Genomic DNA, 27,528 nt, shown 5'->3' with positions numbered 1-27,528 from the left:
TGCATGTAATGAGTCTGTCTCATATATTAGCTTCACCTTTTAAGTTGCATTACTGAAATAAATGAACTTTTGCACGATACTCTAATTTTTCGAGTTTCACCTGTAGTTCAGGGATACATTAAGTATTTTGAAACAATGCATGCATAAGCTGTTCAACAATATGCATACTTTTGAATTTTTGAATATTTTATGAATTCAGGATCATGAAAAATCTATAATGTATGTCAGTATATTCGGTATCTTTAATTCTTTATGCATTAATACTTGAGCCATTAATAGTTGATGCTTTATTGTGCTTGTGTTCAGATGTAATAAAATAATTTCTCCGATGTTTAGAGGGGATGCAGATATTATCTTAAAAACTAAAGTGGGAAATAATATACTTAAGACCTCCTTTCAGAAATATAAAGTGCATTTGGAGTTCAGTGATTCCTTTTTATTTTAGAAACATAAATGATTTCATGCTGTGTCAAATCAGTGCATCTTAAGCTGTCCCAGTGCAGTGAGAAAATACAAATTTGAACATGGAATATTCCATGATTTATGATAAAGAAAGACCATTTATTTATCTAATAATTTTGATTAATGTTAGTTCATCCATATCAATGCCACTTATTCAATTTGATCTTAAAATAGTTCATGATAAACATAGTAAAAAGCAGCAACAAATCAATGTAAAATGATAGATGGAAAAGGGAAAACAAAATAGGACTTCACATCTAATATGTTAAATATTACCCATGGCATTTTCCCACTAGTCTAGCTCATTATTTTGTAGCTTGTATTTGGACCAGAGTCAGCAAAGAATAAAAGCAATTGTTTTCCAGTGTTGTCATGGAAATCTGACCAACATAAAGAAACAAACAAGCATACCTTAGAAAGAGAATTCATTGGAGTGATTCAGACATTAAATAAGGGTTTTTTTGTTTGAAGGTTTTTGGGTTTTTTTGGGAAAGGAGATTTCACCCCAGTACTAATTTAAGCCACATTATTCTTGCATAAATGTAGCCAAAATTATACCACCTATTCACTATAAAAAAATAAGGGGGACATTCAGTGAAAACTTGGTGAATCTTGAGAAACATGTTTTTTTAAAAAAAATTGTCAATAGTTTGGAAAAAGGAATAGAACATAGATTCAAGGAACATATTTTAAAGAGACAGGAAACCCCATCTTCATCTGGATAGTTTAGGTCTTACAATTCCTTTGGAATCCTTTGGTTGTGTATATATACTTTTGGATACAAGGGTGGTACTGTGCACTGAAGGTACATGGTAATAAATGAATGAGAATCCATTTGCAAATGAATGGTGAATGAATGAGTTGAGAGAAGGGCGAATAAATGGGTTGTGAGAAAGAGAAAGGATGAGAAAATTATGGTTGGAATTGAAAAGATCCTCTAAAGCAGGCTCATTGACTTTTAAAATTTGACAGACAAGTCAAAATCAAATGAATGCAATCATTCAATCATTCACATCAAACCTTAATTCTGTACCAATCTTCGGCGGGCCGGATGAAAAAGACCAACGGGCCGGATGTGGTCCGCAGGCCGTAGTTTGCCCACCCCTGCTCTAAAGAGAGATGACAGAAGTTTAAAGAACAAAGACAGCATATGAAACAACATGTGGATTTAGTGGAAGGATGGTTTGGAAGGACAGAGGGCTACTGAGAGTCATAGTTAATGACTTCATGTAAACTAGATTTAGTTATATATCATTTTGTTTTCTAATGCCTTGATTTCTTTGGCTTACCATTTCTTACTTCTTCAATTCTTGACCTGGCAACAGTGAAGGTGCCAATACAAAATAAATACGAATAGGTATTGATTGTAAGATTTATAATTTCTTTAAAGTTGTTGAAATATTTTTCCCTTTCCTTAATTAATAAATTGACCATATATAGTTTTAATATGTGATGAAATACAAAGCTTTTCTTGTCAATTTGTCATTATACATTTTTGGGGTATTTACAGAGAGAGGAAAAACTTTGATTCAGAAGAAGCCCACTATGTATCCCGATTGGAAAACTTCCTTTGATGCCCACATCTATGAAGGACGTGTGATTCAGATTGTTCTCATGAAGGCTGCGGAAGAGCCATTGTCTGAAGTGACTGTAGGCGTATCTGTTTTGGCTGAAAGATGTAAAAAAGGCAATGGAAAAGCAGAGTTTTGGGTGCGTATTAATTTATGAGATCAATTATTGTGGTCATCATTTACCTTGGACCACTAGAGTTCAAAAGTAGAACATTCAACAGACATCTTGCTTCCAGTAAACTTATTTATTTAGCCTCGTACAGCCTTCAGAGACAACTGGAGATAGTGCTTTCCTTGTGATGTGATCTTCTGTAGGTAATTTCCTTCTTGGACCTGATAGTTGTTACTATTAAGGCTTTGATTTAGAGAACATTTTGTGGAATACCTTTCCTTTTATAACTTAATGGTATTTTATTATACCTGTCTCAGAAAACTCCAACCAAATTTGGAGGGTTCCTAAAAATGATAGAAATGTCAGGGGTATAATTGTATTCCTAGAGAACTCCCATGAATGTCCACTAACACCCACTGTCTCATCTGTTTAATATATAGACAAATTATTTCAAATTTATTTAATTTATTCTTTTATTATTTCTTATGGGGGAAAAAAACCAGAAACCCCTTCTTTTTTTTCCTTTTCTTTTTTAAAGAAGCACTTTCTGTGTGTTTTTTATTTATTTATTCCCCTCTGAGTACATAGCAGAAAAGAAGTGCTTCCGCTGAAAATAACACTTTTAATAGTACATACATTATATGTTTTAATCAGATGTTGGCAGCGGGCTTGAAAGCATCATCCTTTCCCCTATTCTAGAATGCTCCTGGACCCATAAAAACTAAAGACGCTCTTCAGCAGAAAGGACATTGTGGAGTATCTTTAGACCAGACCACTACTATTTCTTTGCTAGCTATCATTAAAAGGGAGACAAAAGTCCTTTGCTTCGGGAAATTGGAAGGATTATGACTGGGTTATAGGGGTTGCATCCAAGGCATTCAGGAACCACATGCAACCTGCAGTGCATCTCTTTGTTCAGTTTATAGGGTTATATAAATACCCTGATTATTCATCGGTTCCTAATTAATAAGAAACCCTAAAGATCAAGCCTCCAGAAAGGGAGGGAGGAAGGAAAGAAGGAAGGAAGATTCGAGGAAAGCAGCTTTGCCTGTGTCTTAACACTCTAGGGCAGGCGTTTTCAACCTCAAGAACTTTGCGTTGGGCTTCACCTCTCAGAATTCTTGAAGTTGAAGTCCACGCATCTTAAAGTTGTTGAGGTTGAGAAACACTGCTCTAGGCAATCATCATTTGGGGCATTTTTAATTCTCCATGGAAAGATCATTACTGAAGTTTACCAAAACTGGCAAGTAATTCAGATGTTTCTTCCTTTTTAGCTTGATTTACAACCTCAAGGAAAAGTACTCATGGCTGTACAATATTTTCTAGAAGATGGAGGTAAGAAAACTAAGCCTTCCAATAGGGAAGTAAAAATTAATTTGGCGTATAATGCCCCATAATGTTCCAATATTTTCCTGTATATTTTGAAAAGAATAGTTAGTGATTAGTTGTTAGGGGCCAGTCTAAACACCTTGAGCAGACTGATTCTCACCTAAACCACAGGGATTATCTGAAATGAGTGCACTGGTAAAAAGGGTAGTTAAGGAGACACCGTTGCAGATTATATCAGCCGATGTAGAGTTTGAGATTGTTTGCCATCTCAACACAATACATGAGTATTCCTTTAAATGCAGTCATTGAAATGGAGTAATTACAAGCAAAAAATGAACAATTACATGTACAGCTTTTGCAGTACATCATGCAAACAGCACATTTTCAACTTGCCTCGGGCATCATATCATAAATGCTCTGTAGCAGTGTCTTAAAAATTGGATGGGACTCTTGGCCAGGACACAAGCTTTCTGGCCCAATACAGCCAACCAGAGTCACTTGCTTGAAATAAGTGGCAATAGAAATTGAATTAATTAATTAATCTATGTGGAATCTCTGCTCACCATCCTTCAGATTTCAAATGCAGGGACTTCCAGCCACATTTCTTCAGCCTGGACTATCCATGCAAATAGGTGGAACTAGACTCAGTTATCTCCAGAAGAAAAGGTTAAATACAAGAGTAAAGGAGCTTGTTTATATTGTGAGAGCTCACGACATTGGGTGACTGCGTGTCTAGAAAAAAAATCATATCCAACGAGGTTGCATCTGATCGACAGCAACTCCAAGACTAGGCAACCATAACCTCTCTAGCCCCAACTCTAATTATAACACCTAGTCAACACTTGATCTTGCCTTTAAAGATCCAGATCCCTGGATTCCCTGTTCTCTGAACTCATAGCATGATTGATTCTGCTGCACATATCAGTAATTTCACTTGCAGAGACTTGGCTGAATTCCAAAACTTGCAGGTTTTTGTGTCTGTAAAGAGAATTAATGTGTGATCCTATCTGCACCATGGAATTGGCTAAAGGTTTAGAATAGAACAGAACAGAACAGAATAGAATTCTTTATTGACCAAGTGTGATTGGACACACAAGGAATTTGTCTTGGTGCAAATGCTCTCAGTGTACATAAAAGAAAAGATACATTCGTCAAGAATCATCAGGTACAACACTTAACAATAAGCAATCAAATCTTATTAGGAAACAGTCAATAAAAATTGTTAGGATACAAGCAACAAGGTAACAGTCATACATTCATATGTGGGAAGAGATGGGTGAAAGGAAGGATGGGAGGATTCATAGTAATAGTAATGCAGACTTTGTAAATAGCTGGACAATGTTGAAGGAATTATTTGTTTAGCAGAGTGATGGCATTCGGGGAGAAACTGTCCTTGTGTCTAGTTGTTCTGGTGTGCAGTGCTCTATAGCGTCGTTTTGAGGGTAGGAGTTGGAACAGTTTATGTCCAGGATGTGAGGGGTCTGTAAATATTTTCAGAGCCCTCTTTTTGACTCATGCAGTATACAGGTCCTCAATGGAAGGCAGGTTGGTAGTAATTGTTTTTTCTACAGTCCTAATTACTCTCTGAAGTCTGTGTCTGTCCTGTTGGGTTGCAGAACTAGACAGTTATAGAGGTGCAGATGACAGACTCAATAATTCATCTGTAGAATTGTATCAGCAGCTCCTTTGAGCTTTCTGAGTTGGTGCAGATATACTGGAGATGATATGTTAATTAAGAGCCAATAGATTTTTTTAAGATATGGAAAAACAGATTCAATCCAGGGTGAAATGCCCAAAAGGATTTTATTGAATGGATAATACAGTATTACAAATTTCCTAAAGCTGGCTCAGTAACTGTATCTCCACAGGTATATCTGCACTACCTGCTTGCCAATCTTCCAGTATGCCAAAACACATGTAGAGAAACTAGAATTCAGTCTAGATATTGCTGATTTAGGCATTGCATGGCTCCGTAATCATGGCCTTGAAATCATCTAGTCAGAAAGAATCATTTGCTAGCTTTTAATCATGTGATATTTTGATAGATGATTAAAAATGTCTTTTATAATATATTTATGCTAAGAAGATATTTTTAGGTATCCAATACCAAACTAAGACTAGCCTGATCTTGGACCTTTAGGAAACACATAGAAAATGCCAAATGGAAGCAGGGCAATTATATTACTTTATATATTTTGCCATCCCAGCAAGGGTTGTTCTTTAGAGGCAAATTTAATATTCTACTTTCATCATTTCCATGTGAAAAATCTGGCATATGAAAAGTTCTTATACCTTGTTGAACCTGTTCCTGCTGTAGAATTAATTCTTCATGTGTTGAAATAACAACTGGGGAAAAAATCTTCCTTATTACTCCATGCTCCATGATGCTCCTATGAATTTTATATTTTATATTGATCTCCTCTTATTTAGGAAAGAAAAACTGGGGATATGTACTGGGAATCACTTTTTCTTTTTGATACTTTCCTGAGCAAATTGTTGGAGCCCTCAAAACAGTCCAAGGTCTCCTCTCCTCTCTAAGTCCTTTTATAAGAATGTGAGCTTGTTCACTTCAGCCTATTATCCAACTTGGATTGAAAATGCTGATGTCCTAAAGCAGAGCAAAAATGCATTCCTTGCCCTTGCTCTTCCCTGTTTCTAGCAAACTCTGTTCAAAAAGAGGATGTTTCTATGTGCCTCAAGATTCAGCTTCAACCACTTATTTCCCATGCTAAGAAACCCCTCTCGATGGCCATGACTTTGTGGAAAGCAGACACAAAGTTTCTGATATTGCTTCATCATTCCTTCACTACTTTTAAGTTCATAAAAGTCTTTGTGGTGGAGTCTTGTGATCTTAGGAATTCCAGCTAAGTGCTTGGAAGGAACATTTGCCCTTGATTCTCTTATCACAATAATTGGCTTGAGGAAAGAGAACAGAATACCACAAAATACATTACTTAGTTAGCATACTAATAGAGAACATCTCAAGGTGATTTGGAACTGCAGTAATAGCTTTCCCAGAGGCGCCCAGTTTATGTCTCCTTATTCAGCTCATAAACATGGTACATTCTATGTTATGATGGAATGTGTCTCATATGACTAATATTAATTACTTGTAAGATGTCAGAAGCATCATTTCCTTTCTTTTCTAAAACAATTACGGGAGGACCTGATCAAATTAGGAATCTTATTTAAGTGTAGTTCAAAGGGAAATGAGCAGACTTTTAATATTTATTCTTTATTCCTCTTGATTTAATAGATTACTGGGTAGTAATTTAAATAGCAATTAGGTTAGACCAATTCAGACCAATTCAGAAGATTATTTTGTAGTAATTTAAATAGCAAATAGGTGAGACCAATCACTGAAAGATAATTTAGATCCCCAGTTTTTCTTTCCTAGATCTGCCACAGCATTGACAATAATATGCTTATTGTGATCAAAAATCAAGAACAAGATTGGGATCATGACACTAGGCAATGATTTTCATAGGATTTATGTAGTTTGGTTTGAAATCTATCCTTATATTCATTATTCTTGTGTTTTTTCCAAAATATATGAGTAAAGCACATTTTTTTATCATCTTCATAGTGTAACAGCTTGGCTTCCCTCCTAGTTTTAAACATATTTGCTAGATTCAGCGGCAAATGTATTTCTTTAGATCACAATCAGAGCTATTAGAATATTTTTCCACACTGAAAATAAGCTGCTTAGTTTACTTGCTTCAGAATGCAAGATCCAGAAAATGCAGCTGTTCCATTCACTTTGAAAGATAGCAAGCATTAATAATGCATATACCCAACAATAGTTTTGAAGTAGTGATGCTCTTTTTAGTGTAAGACTAATCAAGCTGATTCCAACTTTATATTTTCCACAAACAAAAGAAAATAACACTTTTGTTGGAAGAATACATAATTCAGGAAAAATATGGTTCTCCTGTTCTGAAACCCAACTATAATTTCACACACCCCATAAGATGTCTTGCAATAAATTACAGTAATCCTCAACTTACGACCACAATGAAGCCACAAATTTCTGGTGTTAAGCGAGATATAAATTGAAATTAATTCAATTTATGAATGGATGGATGGATAGATGATGATGATGATGATGATGATGATGATGATGATGATTATTAATAATAATAATAATAATAATAATAATAATAATAATAATAATAATAATAATAATAATAATAGCAGCAATAGCACTTACATACCGCTTCACAGTGCTTTCCAGCCCTCTCTAAGTGGTTTACAAAGTCAGCCTATTGCCCCCAACAATCTGGGTCTTCATTTTATCAACTTCAGAAGGATGGGAGGCTGAGTCAACCTTGAGCCGTTCAGAATCGAACTTCTGGAGTGACCAGTGAGTTAGCCTGCAGTACTAAATTCTACCACCACAACTGTACCACCACCTCTTCATGATGGAGGAGGAGAGGGGAGAGAAATGATTACTGCTCTGCTACCTGGTTGAAAATTCTGGAAATATCTAGAGGACACTAAGCAAAGAAACCTTTATTAAATAACTGCTTACTCACTCTCCATATTCTGTATGCCATTAATCTTTAATGGTCAGAAATAGTAAGGCATAGTCAGAGGTGGGATGCTTCCGGTTCTGCCCAGCTCTATAGAACCGGTAGCTCTGAAGAGCAGCAGACATAGAACCGGTTCTGTGTCTGCTGCTGTTTGGCCCACCCACCTGCCCGGGCTCTTACCTGACCTTTATTTCCTGCTTTTTCAACCTCAGCTGCTTTGCGCGGCACAGCTGAGGTTGAAAAAGCAGTAAAAAAAGGTGTTTTTCAAACGCTGCGCACCCGGGCGCAGCGCTTATCAGCTGTCCGGGAGGCACAGCTTTTGGTATATTACACGCACACACAGCACGCATCTGGCGCAAAATATAAGTACCGAACCAGTAGTAACACTGGTTGAATCCCACCATTAGGCGTAGTGCTTTTCCTCCAGCATTGTATTTATGGCTGTTGTATTTATTGTCTGACTGTATATTTTAAGGCAGGCATGAATTTGAAAATGTTTTTGAACATTTTCATACAGTGTTTGAAAAAACTCACTTCCTGGTGAAGGAACAAACACATAGGATTTTGTTAGATGTTTATATTACATATAAGTTTATTATACCAATCTGTTAATTAAACAAGTGGTTGGTGAAAATTAAGAGCATACAGTCAAATGAAGACCAACACTTTCTATAACTTCACTTATGTTTTATTTCTTTCCTTGAAGATTCTTCGCAATCAATAAGAGAAGATGAAGGAACTGTGACTATAAATAGAAGAGGCGCAATCAAACAAGCAAAGATCCACTATATTAAAAATCATGAGTTCATTGCCACTTTTTTTGGACAACCTACATTTTGCTCTGTCTGCAAAGATTTTGTCTGGTAAGGAAAATAATGCTACCTTTTAGATGTCTGTTTTTAATGTATATTGTTCTACCACTGAAGAATTTCCATCATTTTTCTTTCATCGTGAGATTGAATATAAGGTGTCTATTATAACCTTATTTTTCCTCAGATAATTTCACCCTGTTTTCAGAAAGCCCTAAAAAGTTTAATCAACTTATCTGACAGTTAATAGGAATTAGTTAACAGGGAAATTAACTAATGATGTATGTAACTTCATGGTCACCACACATAATAACCCTGATAGATTTCTCCCCTTTAAAAAGAACCTGATCAGATTTCATGGATAATGACTCTGCCTCCCTCTCCCATGTGAATGACTACCAGGAGCCAGATCAACAATGCAGAAATGTTCCTGGCCACCTTAGGATACTAAAATTAGTGCCACATCCAACAGTAATACCAGGGTCTATAATAAAAGCATAGTTGATTCTATTCTGATTACTACATTCTTATTTTTATCAAAAATCAGTGTCAAATTTTCTATAATCCTATTTCAAAATGGCTCTAAAATGTCACCATTAATAATGAAATCTGATTTGGGCAGTTTTCAGCTGCTTTTGGTATAATCTACTTGTTTAAAATTTAGTAGTCTTCTTAGTTTTGTAATAGCTTCCAGATAAAAAATATCTTTAGAGAAGCAACAGCACTTGAGCAGAGTGAACACTCTTTGTGCTTATCCTTTGTGCTTCCATCCTACATTTGGAACTAAAAGTTCATTTTTTACCATTTATTTCAGCGTGCACTTAGTTTACCATTTTCTATTGAACTGAACTTTCTTGTTTGATATCATTGTCCTGATCCAGAACAGTTATGAAATTAGTGTTTTTTATTAGCATATTGAAGGCATGTCACTTCAAAATAAATCTGTTGCTTCTTTAGAAGAGAGTATATAGAAATATGAATTAGAAAGAAATAAGCTTTGTAAACATTGTCCTGACTAATCAAGTAGTCTCTGCTACTTAGATGTGAAGATTTTCTTCTATTCACGGTTCTTTTCTGTCTATTTCTTTTATAGGGGGCTAAATAAGCAAGGATATAAATGTAGACGTAAGTATGTTGCATCAGTTTTTATTTTGGGGTCTGTGAATAATTTCAATCATTAATTTCAGTTTTGCTCAGAAGATATACTAACGAATAAATACTGATATGCTGACTGAAATTTTAGAAACTAGAGAGATATATTTATAATAGTTTACTGAAGCAAACTATAAAAGATTAAACTATATCAGAAAAATAAGTTTATTGTACATGATAAAATCATGTAATAATAATAAAAATATTATTACCATCAAGACAAACAAAATTATAATGCAGAAACTAAATGAAAAAGAATAAAATAATTTAATTTGCTGTTTTGTGACATAGCAATATTGATTTAAGTGTCAATTGATTATAATTTGTGGGGTTATTGAATTCCCCTGTTTTTTCCCCCAAAAGATGAAATTTAATTTTTTGCACCTTTTGTTTCTGTTGTTTTGAAGAATGTAATGCTGCTATTCACAAAAAGTGCATTGATAAAATCATTGGGAGATGTACTGGAACTGCAGCAAACAGTAGAGATACAATGGTAAGTAATACAGTGTCTTACATTAGGTAATGTTTATTCTTTGACAAAAAAATCTTAAAACAAACTCTGAATTTATATTTACACATGTTTAATTTGTTTATAGCTTTCTTTTGTTTAACATTCCCTTTCATACAAGCTAAGTTATCAAAAAGAAAAAAAGAAAAAGGGCCTATGTAGAGCAGAGACAAAACAATGTAGATATTTTCCGTATGTTTTGGAGAAAATCCTTTCTTCAAGAACCTAACCATTTACAAACATAACTTGAAATGTCCCTTTTGAATTTTTTTACATACTGGATATGAAACAGAGCTCATAAGAGATTATACAAAAGTCCTCAAAGAAATTCCAGGAAACTCTGCACTCTGTTCACAGACCTTGCATGGATTCTATCTTGTAAACACTAGCTGGTCTCTGTGACCCAGAAACAACTCTTCAAAAAATCTTTTTAAAATGGATTATCTCTGACCATTAGTTTGGATCAAGACCTCATTTCTCCTGTAGTTTAGTCACACCCTAAATCATTTGGTAGCATATAAAGAATGTGCAGTTTTCTTAGAATCAGCCTTATGTGGATGGATTGAACAAAGATTGCTCCTTGAATAGAAAAAGCACACTGAAAAATGGCAAACAGGGACTGTCAAGTCTCTCATTTTGGCTCTGTGTGAAATAGGCAAAAACATGAAAAAAGTACTTAATGCAATTTTCTAAACTAAATTTACTAGAGTGTTTACTTAGCAATATGCCATGGCAAGAAGAATTTTAAAGTACTTCTAAGCGATTTAATAATGAAACATAAGAATAAAAACCAATTTGGTGGGGATCATATAGACAACAACAATTGATTAAAATGTTAATGAAATAGCTGAATTTTTTTAAAAAAAAGTCACCTTGCACAAAAAAGAAAATGCTTGAAAGATTCTGCTAGTATAAGCATGAATTCAGGTACCATCACATTCTCAAGAATGTTCTTGTGGCTGCTGGGATTTAGGTATTAGAATAATCTTTACCACAAACTGAAATCTAGGCAGCAACAAGTGGATAGAACATGCTTGAAATTATTTATTAAAGAAAGATTTGCATATTTTACATTCAGAATGCCAAATTTTGTTTCTCTGATATGGAGCCTATATTCTGCATTTTTTAACCTCTGTGGAATTGATCAGATGTATTACTTTTTGCTAACATTGTCTGCTTCCCCACATCTGCTCCCTGAAAAATACATGATTTTTAGAATGCTAAATTGATGCCCCGTATTTTCAAAGAAGCCCAACTCACTCTAAAAGCTAATTGAAGTAAATTACTGGATGATCCTTGTGTCTGAATCCTTCTGAGATTTCAGACATGTTAGCATAGCATGGTGGACAGAACAATACACGAAATGTTTTGATAAATGTATTGCTTTGTGTAGGCTGTAAACTGTTTTTTCTTTCAAATAAATATGAGATTTCTAGACATCTATGATAAATATGTACATCAGTTTTTCAGCAGTTACATAACTGTTTAACTAGATTTGGCATCGGAAACTTGGTTATCATGAGAGAAAAAGGCTTGTTGTTTATCCTTTATTCTAATATAAATGTATCTTCAGTTTCAGAAGGAGCGCTTTCATATTGATATGCCTCACAGGTTCAAAGTTTATAACTATATGAGCCCTACTTTCTGCGACCATTGCGGTAGTCTTCTCTGGGGACTAGTAAAACAAGGATTAAAATGTGAAGGTACAGTCTTTATTTTTGAACATTAAAGGTTTAAAATAGAAAGCAACAACAACAACAAAAAGATCTGTGAAAGGCAGGCTACAAATCAGATTAATAAATACATTTTCAGGAATATGAAATATATATGATTTTATTAGACTAGACAACTTGCAGCAGTATTTACAACTAAAAATACACAAATGATCTCAAAACCAACACTTTTTGTTGAGGGATGGGGTTTTCACTAAGTGCATTTTTTTCTTTTTATACCAAAAGTATAAAAAATGTATGTTTGGGTTGAGTTAAAGAACATAACAAGGTATCACTTCCAGTTTAATAATTGATAAAAACAATACTAGATTGTTGATATGCTTACAAGTTGTTTGTTACTTTTTATCAATAATAAACTATTTTCTTTAGATTGTGGAATGAATGTGCACCATAAATGTCAAAAGAAAGTGGCAAATCTATGTGGAATCAATCAGAAATTATTGGCAGAAGCTTTAAATCAAGTTAGTCAGGTATGTATTGTTCCCTTTAAATCAAGTACATAAGTAAATCCAATTTTGAATTCCAAATGATAATGCTATATTATAAATGTTGCTTATATATTAACTTTAGTGCTTTACATGTAATAATAATGATGATGATGATTTTAAAAAATCTTGTTTTAGATACATTGCAGAATTGTGGTAAGACTTTGCTCATATCTGTATTAGCTATTCATTTGTTTCCTATTCTAAATTGTCACCTGATAAATGATAATCATGATGAGAAATAGGAATGAAATTGTGCTTTATTCTAATCCGTTTCCTTTGCCCCCTATCCAGCTGAGCTCATAGAACATTTCATGATTTTATAAAATCCCAATTCGCCATTGTATCCAAAGCAGCAAACTATGAAATTAGTCCCTCAAATCATAAAAGTAAAACCAAAGAATCATATAAGAACTGAAGTTATTCTAATATCTTTAGATCATTACTTGAGGATTTAGAATATAGTATCAAGAGTCTGTTCTCTAAGTTAATTAATTAATTAATTTCACTAAGCTTGATTTCCATCTTTAAATTTGGAAACATGTTGCTAATTTTATAGAAAATGTCTATGTAGGTGGAGCCAACTGATGTTCCTTTGCAACCCTTAATATCACATGTTGTGCAATTGTTTTGTGTTCAATTGTGAATTTTGTAAGAACATGAAAGCAGCAGAAAAAGGATATAAAAATACTGGAAGAAATCTGATGCCTTAGGCAATGATAGGATGTGAATAATTGAAAATGAGGAAGAGAAGGAGAAAAATTTGGACTTATGGCATGTGATTAACTTAATGACTGCTGTAAAAATGGTAAAAAATTTGATTTGGACCTGTGGGTGCCTCAATTTATAACACAGGACCAAAATTCTGATCCAAAATGTGGACATAAATTGAGGATTATCTGTAAAGACTATATGAAAAATATATAGGTCAGTTGAGGCTTTGGTAGTAATGAAGTTAAAAAACTGCCCACCTTACATACTGTACTATGAATCTCTTCTGAAATCTGTATTGCTTGTATAATATGTAATATGAGTACCCTTATTCACACATTACTATTAAAAAAACCACCTCTACATGCAAGTACAGCTTATATGAACAGGACATTTGTTATTTCTCATGAAAATACTCCTATGCCTTCACAAGTGTTATCATAAAGAAATATGTGGAGTTTGTTAGCTATGAAAATAAATGCAGTAACTTTTAAAATCCTCCATTATTATTTGTTAAAGATAAGAAATCCACACTTATAATGAAAGGGAAAGCTTCCCTTAGCTTGCTAATGTTAGTACTGATACTTATTTAAATGTTTGGCCATAGCTATATGAAAAATAATTATGTACGTTGATACTAAAATAATTGGAGTATATATTTCTTTCCAGAAGTCTACTAGAAAATCTGATTCAGGATCAGTAGAAAGCGTTGGAATTTATCAGGATTTTGACAGGAAGCCTAAAGGCTTTCGTGTAGATATGCCAGGTAAAAATAAAATGTTTCTTTTCATTTTGAAAGCCCCTTCTTGTAGATACTATTTTAACATCAACCAGAATGGCCTTTTCTGCTCAGGCATGTATTCTGTGAAATTCCTGTACTGGTTTTAATTCAACTTGATAATTGACATCTTCTGAAGATACAATTTCACTAGTCATGGCTTCTGATTTATATATTACATTGTATTTTACATTGTAGATTTTATATTTTAATGTTATTCACTCCCTGGAGGTGCTCAGCATGACAGACAGTTTAGAAATATTTAAATAGATATAATAGATATATAACAAATTTCGTGAATTTTTAAAAACTTGAATCCACTTTGAGATAGTAGCATATGTATATTTTTTATTTTAAAAATAATTTTGTTACTTCATTTGGAAGTAATTTCATAAGTATATGCCAATAATCTTTTTCATAACTATTCGGTATTAGAACAGATCAGTTCAAATTGCTGTTTTTAGACTTGAATTGATTTTGGTTTAAGGCCTTTACAGATAGATTGTGCTGCACTTTTATCCAAGAATTAGTGTGGCTTTGTAAAACATCTCTGCCAAAGGCTAGTCAGCTTAATTGGAGTCTTGTGGGATTGGATAAAGAATGATAAGAATCTTCTTTGTTAGAACATTATTTTGGCTTTCCCATCTTGTCTCTCTTTCACCTGGGCTTGTCTGGAAAGTGTCCCAGGCAGCAGCCAGTGGGTGCCAACTCTTCTGTCTTGTTTGCATTATGCAAATGCTATTTTGAATTGCAAGGCAGTTTTGCTTAAGAATCTGAAGACTGAAGAATCTAAAAAGTGCTGGGTTAGAGGATAAGAGAGGAAACTGATATAAACTGGGTTGATGATTTTATTTGTACTTTTTTCTTGTGAGTAGTACTTTTGCTAGAGTGCAGGTACTGTTGCAATTGCTACATGCTATGTAAACAGAAGGATGGCATAATGAAATATAGGTAAAGTTGTTCCTGCCTCTCTACACTTAGGCAAGAGAAACCAAAAGTACACATATATAGAATGGGTGAAACCTGGCTTAATAGCAGTAACTGTGAGAGGGATCTTGGAGTCTTAGTGGACAACCAGCTAAATATGAGCCAGCAGTGTGCAGCAGCCACCAAAAAAGCTAATGCAATCCTAAATTGCATTAACAGAGGGATATAATCAAGATCAAGTGAGGTACTAATACCACTCAATAAAGCCTTAGTAAAAACACACCTAGAGTACTGCATCCAGTTTAGGTCACCACACTATAAAATATGTTGAGACTCTAGAAAAAGTACAGAGAAGAGCAACCAGGATTATTAGGGGACTGGAGACCAAAACATATGAAGAACGGTTACAGGAACTGGGCATAGCTAGTCTAGTGAAGAGAAGGACCAGGGGAGACATGATAGCGGTCTTCCAATATTTGAGGGGCTGCCACAGGGAGGAGGGGGTCAAGCTATTTTCTAAAGCATTCGAAGGCCAGCAAGGAATAATGGATGGAAACTGAACAAGGAGAGATTTAACCTGGAAATAAGGAGAAACTTTCTGTCAGTGAGAACAATCAACCAATGGAACAGCTTGCCCTCAGAAGTTGTGGGAGTACCATCACTTGAGACTTTCAAGAAGAGATTGGACTGCCATTTGTCAGAAATGGTGTAAAGTCTCCCGCTTGGGCGGGGGATTGGACTAGATGACCTATAAGGTCCCTTCCAACTCTGATTATCTGTTATCTGTTAAGGTGTCCTAATTCCAGTAAAAGAAGATCAAATCACACGTTTTGACAATACTAAAAACTTCGGTAGTTCAGGTAAAAATGCACAACTCATTAAACGTATAATTGGTTTAGACTCCATATACTTACAAACCACCAGTGCACAGGATATTTCTGAAATACTTTCACTCCTTAATTATAGTTGCAATAATGCCCATGCATATACTTGTGCTAGTAATAGTGGAAGCTACATAGAATATCTTATGAGCTCTAAGTGCTATACAAAATATTTAAATGAAATAGCAAAAATCATTCATTTTGTCTTTGAAGATAATTGTGAATACGATAAGCTGTGGGAGGGAAGATCATCCTCACGACTATCAACTAAGAGAAAATTCAACATAGATAGTTTTGCATTCCATAAGGTTCTTGGAAAAGGAAGCTTTGGAAAAGTAAGTTGAAGATACATTGTTGTTAAAATATCTATTTTCTATATAGAATATTTAATTACTAGCTGTCTAGTAATGCAAAATATTTTGTTATTTTGGATTAATTTAATATGTTTAATTACATATGCACATGTCTATTTAAATTCTTTATTTTTATATTTTTGAACATATAGACTGTAAAGCACTGATGATGTGGCATATTTGAAACTGATTAGTGGCAAAATTGATCAGCCCTTTGTACATAAAAAACGGCATTCAGCGTTCAGTACAAACATGTATTAATTTCCAATGCAAGTTTCAATTGAAAGTTTCTAGTATGAATTTCCTCAACTAGAATTTTAGTAAATATGATTCTGTTCAATTGATATAAGAAATTTCTTTCAAAGTTTTGGTATGTAATTACCATATAATGAGATACTAGCTTTGTCTTGAAGTGGAACAACTTGCCCTCGGAAGTTGTCATCACTTGAGATTTTCAAGAAGAGATTGGACTGCCATTTGTCAGAAATGGCGTAGGGTCTCTCGCTTGGGTAGGGGGTTGGACTAGATGACCTACAAGGTCCCTTCCAACTCTGATTATCTGTTATCTGGATGTTTTACTTCATGCAATTTTATTCTACATAGAAAAATTACAAATGTATAAAACTCTTCCATTTCATTACTTTTGTCCAGTTTGATAGCACTTCACATATCTGGGAAAATTCTGCTTCTTTAACATATCAGCTAGCAAGAAGTCCTTTTCTGTAGCGTTGCTTTGAAATGTAGTTTTCTTAGAAATAAAGCCTAAACACACATTCTGCCATTTTGAGGCTTGCTAAAATGTCTTTATTCGTTTAAGTATTTAAGATCTCCTATAAATAAACTACTTATACTATTGTTACGTTGTTTTATTATTTTTGGATGTGCAAGAATTTGGCAGAAGAAACTGAGCTTGCTACTGGGGTTGGGAGGTATTCTAAAACATTGCAGGAAACCACCTAGAATGCCTGTCATCTTGTCCATAAGCCTCACAGGGCCAGAGGATTTTTGACAACTTGTCCCTAGTTGTTGGGACCAGACAGACAGAGTCAATAGACTTCATAAAAATAAAGAATATTTCAATGGAGCTTAACTCCAGATACAGACACACACACATGATAATTGCCTTATCTCAATTTTTTTTTAATTCTCAGTCTATTCTACAGCCCTAGATTTATTGAGAATCTCTAATTGTACATCCTGTTTAGCTTTCTGAGATCAGGGAGAATCATTTTGAGGTTGCCACCTAGTTAGTGACATAAGTACAATTACCGATTACTCAAGGACTGGATAATCCCAGCAGTGTAACAAAAAGACAATTTCAGGAATTTAACATTTGGAAAAGTTCCAACATCTAACTACATTCTATCTATTTTTCATTTCACAGGTGCTACTGGCTGAGCTTAAGGGGAAGAATGAATTTTTTGCAGTAAAAGCTTTGAAAAAAGACGTGGTACTTATTGACGATGATGTGGAGTGTACCATGGTGGAAAAGCGGGTCTTAGCACTTGCGTGGGAAAATCCGTTTCTTACACATCTTTATTGCACTTTTCAGACTAAGGTATAGTGCAACATTCAATTATCCTTTTTGATATGATAGATACTGACAATGTATTGGAGGCTTATTTGACGAATAGTAGAATTTAGTTAAGACAGAAATGCAGAATTTAAGACCCCCTGAAAGCACATGCACCCTCTAAAGGTTTTAAGTGTGGCATCCAGAGACTCACACATATTTTTGTTGAATTGTGTATTTTAAAATAACACAAAGGGAAAATTAAATATATGATTGGGATGGAATCATATTTATATTTGTTTTAATTATGTATAATTATAAATAGATAATGTCAAGTTAAATTTTTGTTTTTGTCCTCAATCATGCATTTTCAGGAGAAATTCTATTAGTATTCATAACTTTGAATAATCACAATATAAAGCTAAATGGTGGCACATAATCTTCATGTATAAATAGCTTAGATCTCAAACCAGGTTTCAGTGTCTTTGGGCAAAATATTCTCAGGCCACGTCCCTCAATCTGAATACTAATGGTGTTCTCTCCAAGGAATTCGGGTAGTGAGAATTACAGCTCCTTTGCTTGGAATTCCATGTCTCAAAACTTTTGTTTTGAGTTGCTGTTAACTGTTCTGAGTTACACAAATTAGTGGAGACCGTGCCTTCACATTCTTTGTTTTTGTTTTAGTGTCACTACTGTAAAGATTTTCAGCAAGATATTTGATTGGACTCAGTTGAAAAACTATGTTCATGCTGCAGCTGCAGTTCTGTGAGAGGGCTAATATTTTCTTCTCTTATTTGTAAATAGGAACATTTGTTCTTTGTTATGGAGTTCCTCAATGGTGGAGATCTAATGTTCCACATACAGGACAAAGGTCGTTTCGATCTTTTCAGAGCTACGTAAGTTCTAATAGCATAATATGGAGTTTGGGATTTGAAGGCAGTTTTAAGAAATATACAATCTCAAGTATTTAAGATGTATGAAGGAGAAAATTAATTAAATAGATGAGGAGTATGCTACTTTCTATACCTATACCCTGACTGCACTTTAGAAGGCCAGATCCTGAAGATGAAACTCAAATACTTTGCCACCTAATGAGAAGGAAGGACTCATTGGAGAAGAGCCTAATGCTGGGAACAATTGAGGGCAAAGGAAGAAGGGGACAGCAGAGGTGGCTAGATGGAATGACTGAAGCAGTAGGCATGAGCTTAAATGAACTCCGGGGAATGGTAGAGGACAGGAAGGCCTGGAGGAACGTTATCCATGGGGTCGCGATGGGTCAGACACAACTTCACAACTAACAACAACAACTTTTTATACCTATATAAAATAATATAGTCTATTAATCTCAAAGATTCTTTTTGGATCAGAACAATGACTGATCTAGCATTCAGCTGTCATAGTGACAAATCAGATGGTTCTTCATAATCTAGGCATAGACATATCCTTCACAATACCATTATTATGAAAAGCTCATATTCTTCAGAAGTTGGTGTTGAGAGACATGCTGCTTCTAATCCTAGAAGTAACATATAATTATCATAAAAATATCTAGGTAGCTACTTTTTTTTCATTTTATGATAATTAAAATAGTCGCTTAAATGAAGCAAGGACAGCGAGTAATGGCTATTGCAACTGTACTCTAGGGTCATGGGTGACAGAAATAAAGGAGACAAATGCAGAAAAAAGTTTCATATGCTCAATGCACTCTGCACAGTTTTATTCAGTGGCATAGAAACACCAGTAATAAAATAATAAATTAAAAAATACAGAAGTAATATAAAGGGAGAAAAATTACAGCAATATGTTAAACAAATCAACAGCTGCTTAGGAATCCCAATGAATTATTTTGGCAGTATGGTATTGTAGTGTCTGGTTACAATACTGGAGAATTCTTTTTAAAAAATTCTGTCATTGCCTGTTAAATCAAAAAGCTATACATGATGCTTACCAGAAGTAAACTACAGTAATGGGAGATGTTAATTAACCTAATGCTCTATCAAGCCTGGTCTTTCCAGGACATTCATGTCTTGACTTGTTGACAACTATAGTCTTTAGAAGATTAATGAAAAAATTTGTAACAGTAACAGGAGGGGAAATAATAAAATAATTACATATATATATATATATATATATATATATATATATATATATATATATATATATATATATATATATATATATATATATATATATATTAATTCTGAGGTTCTCGTGGTATTTGTATGTGGATCTTTGGTTATTCGGGTTTTCTCCGCGTAAGATTGGAAGTATCTGAGCAAGTTTGTATCTAGGAAGTCTCATTCATCATCTTCAGGCTTGTGTCTTCCGCTCTGTGCTTCTCAGAGTGAATTGTGCTTCTCAGAGCCGAAGACACAAGCCTGAAGATGATGAATGAGACTTCATCAAACGTTGCCTAGTTACTTCCAATCTTACGCGAGGAGAAAACCTGAATAACCAAAGACCCACATATATATATATCTACATATCTATATCTTATCTTTGCTAAAAAAAATTATAAAGCAAGATAAAAACTAACAAAAAAATCAATATTTTGATTTTAATGAATAGTGAAAATCTAAGGGAAAGAAGGGCATATATAAGAGATGGAAAGAGCGATACCTCATCATGAAGAGTAGCCCAGAATTGTAGAAATAGTATTAGAAAGATCAAACCCTTTGAATTACCCAATTTTTTTAAAAAATTAGGACATTTGTACTTACGTATGGATTCTGGGAGGCTGTGGACTTATTTTACCTTAAGCAGAGTATTAATTACCGAGCTACTTATTTGAGGCCTGGAAAGCAGGTCTGTCAGGTAGAGAGCCAGATTGGTGTAGCAGTTAAGGTGCTGGACAAGGAAGTTTCTTTTTCCCCCATCTGGATGCTGACAGATTTCTGGCACAGAATCAAGATTTCCTTGTCTTTCCTTTACAAAGACAAGCTGATTATCATCAATATAATGATGTTATCTGACTCTCTGCTGCAGATACCTTCTCCCATTGGGGTGCCTGAGGCTCAACTTCTCTTCCCCATAACGAATGACTGGAATAGCCTGAAATAGCAGAACTATTGCAAAATTCCTCACCCTTGCAGGTGACCCAGAAAAATGTCAGACTTAGTGTGTACCAACAGGAAATGATATTGTGTGAGCTTAATGGGACAGAATCAGCAAATAATCTTTTGGAGAGAGCAATTGCCACATTAGACAAAGTCATGCCTGGCCAAAATGAGAGCCTTTGCCTCTTTACTTTCAGGAAAGGTCAATAAGGGAGAGGAAGCTGGGGAAGACAACTAAAGCCCTCTAAAAACTATTTCCAATATCGGCTGCCAGTCCACAAGGTTTCTTTAAGGAGGTATTTTCAAGGCACACAAAGCAGGGCAGCTTTTTCCAGCTAGTTTCCTCCTGATGTGCTAGGCTGGAGATGTTGGAAATGAGAGACCCAGCAGGGTTGGAAAGCTTCACATCAGGGCCACTAAAGGCAAGCTAGATTGGCTTAAGGAAGGATTTTTACATGGATAAACTATTTTAAAGGTTCCATCCCACTCATAAAATTAAAGGCACTAGGTTTGGGCTGTGGTTGGAAACATCTGATATCTCTGGGTGCAGTTGCAAACTCCTGTAGAGAAAGTAGAAGGTGAAAGGGAAGTACTTGAGATAAAGAAAAAGGAAAATTTGAGAGAAGTTGTGTATCCTTGCAAAATCAGCACATTTCCTTTGTCAGAAACTTAAATATTCAAAAAATGATCACAATAATTGCTATAAGTCTTTGTCAATTTAAATAGTTTTACTATACAGGACATTATCTCGAGTCATTGGAGCATAATTTATACAAATAAAGCCCTTAGTGTAAGTTGTTGCAACAATGCATTCTCATATTTTGACATATTTGTATATATGTGTGAGGTAGTGGCACATAGCAAAAAGAATTTGGCATGCGGAATATTGATTTACCTAAAATGTTTATATCTTTTCATATCCTGAGAACAAAGTAATGTATATAATAAACTAATAAAATGGAAAGTTACCTAAATTAGGCAGAAACCAGAATTGTAAAATCTTTTCATTTAAAAAAAAATGTAAGTGCCCCGAATGAACAAAAACCTTTTGCTGTCAATGAAGATTCTCAGTTGTCCAGGTAGAATTGTCTGGAATCATGGCAACTGGACTTATTTTCTTGTTGGTTTGAGACATTTCGCTGCTTATCTGCTTTTTCAATCTGAACAAGTTGGTTAAGGTGAATCTGAATACGCAGGAAAGTCATTGGAATGTACTAATTCCTAAAAAGATGGCACACTAGGACACACCATATACCAGAAGAAAACACACACCAACCGCTACCTCAACGCCCAATCCCACCACCACCCAGCACAGATAAACTCCGTGGCTAAAACACTAATTACCAGAACCAAACGCCTGGCAGACAAGACACATTAAGGCTGAACTATGCACCCTGACTAAGGTACTGACAGCCAACGCTTCCACAAAAGCAAAATCACCAGCTTGATCCACAAAAACACACTGAAACATAATAGAGACCCAGAAGGTGAACAGACCTATGGAACAGCTGTCCTGCCCTACATAAGAGGTACTACAGACAAAATTAGTAAGGTACTACACAGACATCACATCAGGACTGCCTTCAAAACAGACAGAAAATAGCAGCCATCCTTAGCAACCCCAAAGATAAATTGACCTGGAAAACCAAGGCGAGCATACGAAGTCCCCTGTGCATCATGCCCGGCCACATACATTGGACAGACCAATAGAAGAATAAGTACCCGCCTGGATGAACACAAAAATGCAGTCAAAAAGCTGGAACACACTTCCTCACTAGTCCAACACATGGAAGCTACAGGTCATAGCATCAACTTCAATGGCACCAAAACCCTGGCCACTATGGAAAACCCTAGCCACAGAGTCATCAGAGAAGCCATAGAGATTGAAAAAGACCAGAAAGCATGAACAGAAGAGATGATTCCACCAGGCTGTCAATCATTTGGAAGCCTGCACTCACAAACAAAAAAATCTCCACACCACAAGCCAGGCAAACACCTGGGCACAAACAGATTCCCCCTGATACCTCCAGCTCAAACACACCCCAACCAGGCACCCAGATGAAACCCAGCTTCCTAACTAATGATAGCCATCCATTTACCCGAAGCCAAGCTGCACTAAAGACCTCCATTAAAGTAACACAATGCTGCCAGCCAATCAAGATACAAAAAGAGCCAAAAAAGAGACAGAAGATATCAGAAACACCCATCAAGCAGAACACAGCAAACTCCGAGACCAATAAACACAGACCAAGACTCCCAACCAATCAGGATATATTCTGGCACAGCAATAGGCTCCCAAATTTATCTTATCTTTGACCCACAGACGGACACAATACAGAAAATTGAGATAAAGCAAGATAAAAACATATATATATATATATATATATATATATATAATATAAAAAATAATATTTTGATAACAAAAAAATCAATTGATTTTAATGAATAGTGAAAATCTAAGGGAAAGAAGGGCATATATAAGAGATGGAAAGAGCGATACCTCATCATGAAGAGTAGCCCAGAATTGTAGAAATAGTATTAGAAAGATCAAACCCTTTGAATTACCCAATTTTTTAAAAAATTAGGACATTTGTACTTACGTATGGATTCTGGGAGGCTGTGGACTTATTTTACCTTAAGCAGAGTATTAATTACCGAGCTACTTATTTGAGGCCTGGAAAGCAGGTCTGTCAGGTAGAGAGCCAGATTGGTGTAGCAGTTAAGGTGCTGGACAAGGAAGTTTCTTTTTCCCCCATCTGGATGCTGACAGATTTCTGGCACAGAATCAAGATTTCCTTGTCTTTCCTTTACAAAGACAAGCTGATTATCATCAATATAATGATGTTATCTGACTCTCTGCTGCAGATACCTTCTCCCATTGGGGTGCCTGAGGGCTCAACTTCTCTTCCCCATAACGAATGACTGGAATAGCCTGAAATAGCAGAACTATTGCAAAATTCCTCACCCTTGCAGGTGACCCAGAAAAATGTCAGACTTAGTGTGTACCAACAGGAAATGATATTGTGTGAGCTTAATGGGACAGAATCAGCAAATAATCTTTTGGAGAGAGCAATTGCCACATTAGACAAAGTCATGCCTGGCCAAAATGAGAGCCTTTGCCTCTTTACTTTCAGGAAAGGTCAATAAGGGAGAGGAAGCTGGGGAAGACAACTAAAGCCCTCTAAAAACTATTTCCAATATCGGCTGCCAGTCCACAAGGTTTCTTTAAGGAGGTATTTTCAAGGCACACAAAGCAGGGCAGCTTTTTCCAGCTAGTTTCCTCCTGATGTGCTAGGCTGGAGATGTTGGAAATGAGAGACCCAGCAGGGTTGGAAAGCTTCACATCAGGGCCACTAAAGGCAAGCTAGATTGGCTTAAGGAAGGATTTTTACATGGATAAACTATTTTAAAGGTTCCATCCCACTCATAAAATTAAAGGCACTAGGTTTGGGCTGTGGTTGGAAACATCTGATATCTCTGGGTGCAGTTGCAAACTCCTGTAGAGAAAGTAGAAGGTGAAAGGGGAAGTACTTGAGATAAAGAAAAAGGAAAATTTGAGAGAAGTTGTGTATCCTTGCAAAATCAGCACATTTCCTTTGTCAGAAACTTAAATATTCAAAAAAATGATCACAATAATTGCTATAAGTCTTTGTCAATTTAAATAGTTTTACTATACAGGACATTATCTCGAGTCATTGGAGCATAATTTATACAAATAAAGCCCTTAGTGTAAGTTGTTGCAACAATGCATTCTCATATTTTGACATATTTGTATATATGTGTGAGGTAGTGGCACATAGCAAAAAGAATTTGGCATGCGGAATATTGATTTACCTAAAATGTTTATATCTTTTTCATATCCTGAGAACAAAGTAATGTATATAATAAACTAATAAAATGGAAAGTTACCTAAATTAGGCAGAAACCAGAATTGTAAAATCTTTTCATTTTAAAAAAAAATGTAAGTGCCCCGAATGAACAAAAACCTTTTGCTGTCAATGAAGATTCTCAGTTGTCCAGGTAGAATTGTCTGGAATCATGGCAACTGGACTTATTTTCTTGTTGGTTTGAGACATTTCGCTGCTTATCTGCTTTTTCAATCTGAACAAGTTGGTTAAGGTGAATCTGAATACGCAGGAAAGTCATTGGAATGTACTAATTCCTAAAATTCTTAGGGGTGTTCCCACACCAACTTCAGGGTTTCCTCCCAAAATATGTCGATAAATATTCTCAGTCATCCAGGTAGAGTTGCCTGGAAGTTGAGTCATGGCAAAAGGACTTAGTCTTACTCCCGAACTAACAAGCAAATAAGTCCAGTTGCCATGGTTCAACTTCCAGACAAACCCCTTTGGTATTTTCTCTGCCCAGGACTCCCTTCACCCATCTCATAGATATTCTTACATGCTGCTGAGAAGCACTTGTTTCTTCATCGAATGGCCTGGTTACTTAACACTCAGGTCGACTGAAAGAGAGCATCATTCACAGCCACCTCTTCTTCAGTCTTCCTGAGAATAAGAGATGTGGATATTCTCCCCATAGCTAAGCACCTAAGTGTAGGCTGAAATGCTATGCAAGCAAATGTGCTTTGGAAGGGCCAGTGGATTTATTTGAAGGAACTCCAAAAGTGTTAGAATTGTCTGCTCATAATGTTTCTTTAGGGTGGTATTTTTAAAGCGCAGTAAGCAGGACAGCAATTCCCATCTATTACCCTCCAGACATGTTGGGCTGGAACTTCTGCAAAGGAGAGAAGATATAGTTATTAACTTGGGCAGAAAAAACTAGTATGGAGTAGGGGTTAAGGTATTGGGCTAGGAGTAGGTAGATTCGGGCCAAGTCCACATTTAGCCATGAAAGCTGCCTGATGACTCAGCCCAACCTACTTCCCGGGGTTATTGTTGTAAGGAAAAAGTGTAGGACGTATAAGTCTAAGAAAAAAAATGTGGCAGAAACTTTCCTCAGGTTTGCACCTTCACTGCTAATATAAGCTGTAGGGTTTTACATATAACGATTACATAAAATTTAATAAAAGGAAAGATTGTTACGAGATCTTTCAATTTGGCTATTAAGTTCTCTGCATAATAGAGGAAGGAAGTGCTTTTGCTCTCAGAAACTTATTAGAAGCAGGATTATTTAAAGAAAGGTTTAAAATATTACCCACAGTTCTAGCAAACTTTTTAGATTTTCACAAAGTCTCTAGGCTAACATTCCTGAATCCCACAGCATTAATCAGACCTATTCATTATAATGCAGGCTTTGTTTCTCTCTCTGCAGCATTGCCAGTTCTAATCTAATCCATTAACACATTTGTAAATTGTTCCATTCTTTTTGTCAAACTTGTCCACAATTAGGGCTTTTTAAACTTCCAGTAAAGCTTACAAAGAAGTTAGTAATAGGGAAGATTTTACTTAATAACGAAGTTTACTTAAATACATTATGATTCTAAGTAAAAACCCCAAATCAAATCTGGGCTGCTACCATATTAATTTAGACACAGGCAGAACATTTAGGTTGATTGAAGCATTCCTGGACTATTAAGTGATTGATATGTTATATTATATAATTATATTATATAATTATATTATATTATATAATTATATTATATTATATAATTATATTATATAAATATAATTATATTATATTATATAAATATAATTATATTGCCAATTATTAAGGCAATATACTAATACTTTACATTGTTTGAGAATGTTTTTGCTTAATTTCAGGTTTTATGGTGCTGAAATAGTGTGTGGCTTGGAGTTTCTTCACAGTAAAGGCATTATTTATAGGTGAGTGATTTGTTGATCTTAACAGGAGTCTCATAAAATATTTTAACCACTATGCCTTACTGAGGAATTGGTGGGATCTGTGATTAATACAATGTGATACATGTCATAAGGAATTGTTTGCTGTTAAAATTTTGATTCTATTCCAGAGGTGTTAAAAAGGGCAACTCAGAAACCCTTGAGAACAATCTGTAATTATTTTCTTACATTTATATCATTGGCAAGATGGATAAAGCTATTATTTCCATTATATAAAGGAGTCTTTGTTTCACATTCTTAATTGCCAGGCACTTAGCCCCAAGACTGTAGAATGGCAAAGGAGATGGTTCACATTACAGCTTATATTAAATTGGACTGACCTCTCAAAAGCACGATTTCAGTTTATACTGTAAATCTAGAAAGCAGCTTTGCTCTCAACCTGACTTAATCAGAGACACCTTGCTGCAAGGTTTGAGATTTTGAGATTGAGAACCTCTAGTTATTCTATCAGGAAAATGGCTGCTGAGTTCAGGTTTTAAGTCTGGATTGGCAGAATTTGGAATTTGAAGAGCCAAAATCCTTTGGATTTTTACAAGATGATAATATCCAGGGGTGGGATTCAAATTTTTTAACAACTGGTTCTATGGGCATGGCTTAGGTGGTGGGCGTGGCTTGGTGGTCATGTGACTGGGTGGACATGGCTTGGTGGTCATGTTATTGGCTGGGCGTGGGCAACTCAATATCACTCACATCAAGACACGCATCTCCTCGCCTGGCCTCTCATGACTGTGGGGATGCTGCAACAGTCATAAGTGTGAAAAACGGTCATAAGTAACTTTTTTCAGTGCCATTGT

The 27,528-nt window shown here is 35.3% G+C and overlaps 1 protein-coding gene across 1 annotated transcript in view; it reads left to right on the top strand.

Moving 5' to 3' along the window:
- PRKCD (protein kinase C delta) overlaps positions 1-27,528 on the top strand; it is a 70,103-nt gene that overhangs the window by 36,244 nt on the left and 6,331 nt on the right. Inside the window, exons 3-14 of the mRNA XM_026680523.2 lie at positions 1,973-2,172; positions 3,420-3,480; positions 8,713-8,869; positions 9,909-9,940; positions 10,375-10,460; positions 12,049-12,178; positions 12,578-12,678; positions 14,074-14,170; positions 16,204-16,325; positions 17,728-17,901; positions 18,661-18,752; positions 26,636-26,698. Of these exons, the coding sequence (XP_026536308.2) occupies positions 1,973-2,172; positions 3,420-3,480; positions 8,713-8,869; positions 9,909-9,940; positions 10,375-10,460; positions 12,049-12,178; positions 12,578-12,678; positions 14,074-14,170; positions 16,204-16,325; positions 17,728-17,901; positions 18,661-18,752; positions 26,636-26,698 (1,315 nt within the window). The remainder of the gene's footprint in view (positions 1-1,972; positions 2,173-3,419; positions 3,481-8,712; positions 8,870-9,908; positions 9,941-10,374; positions 10,461-12,048; positions 12,179-12,577; positions 12,679-14,073; positions 14,171-16,203; positions 16,326-17,727; positions 17,902-18,660; positions 18,753-26,635; positions 26,699-27,528) is intronic.

This window comes from Notechis scutatus, chromosome 2 (assembly GCF_049901735.1).
Source record: "Notechis scutatus isolate UNSWTSFEM ecotype Mainland chromosome 2, rNotScu1.2, whole genome shotgun sequence".
NCBI lineage: Eukaryota > Metazoa > Chordata > Lepidosauria > Squamata > Elapidae > Notechis > Notechis scutatus.
The sequence above is the reverse complement of the archived record's forward strand: the minus strand, read 5'-3'. Positions and strand labels throughout refer to the sequence as shown.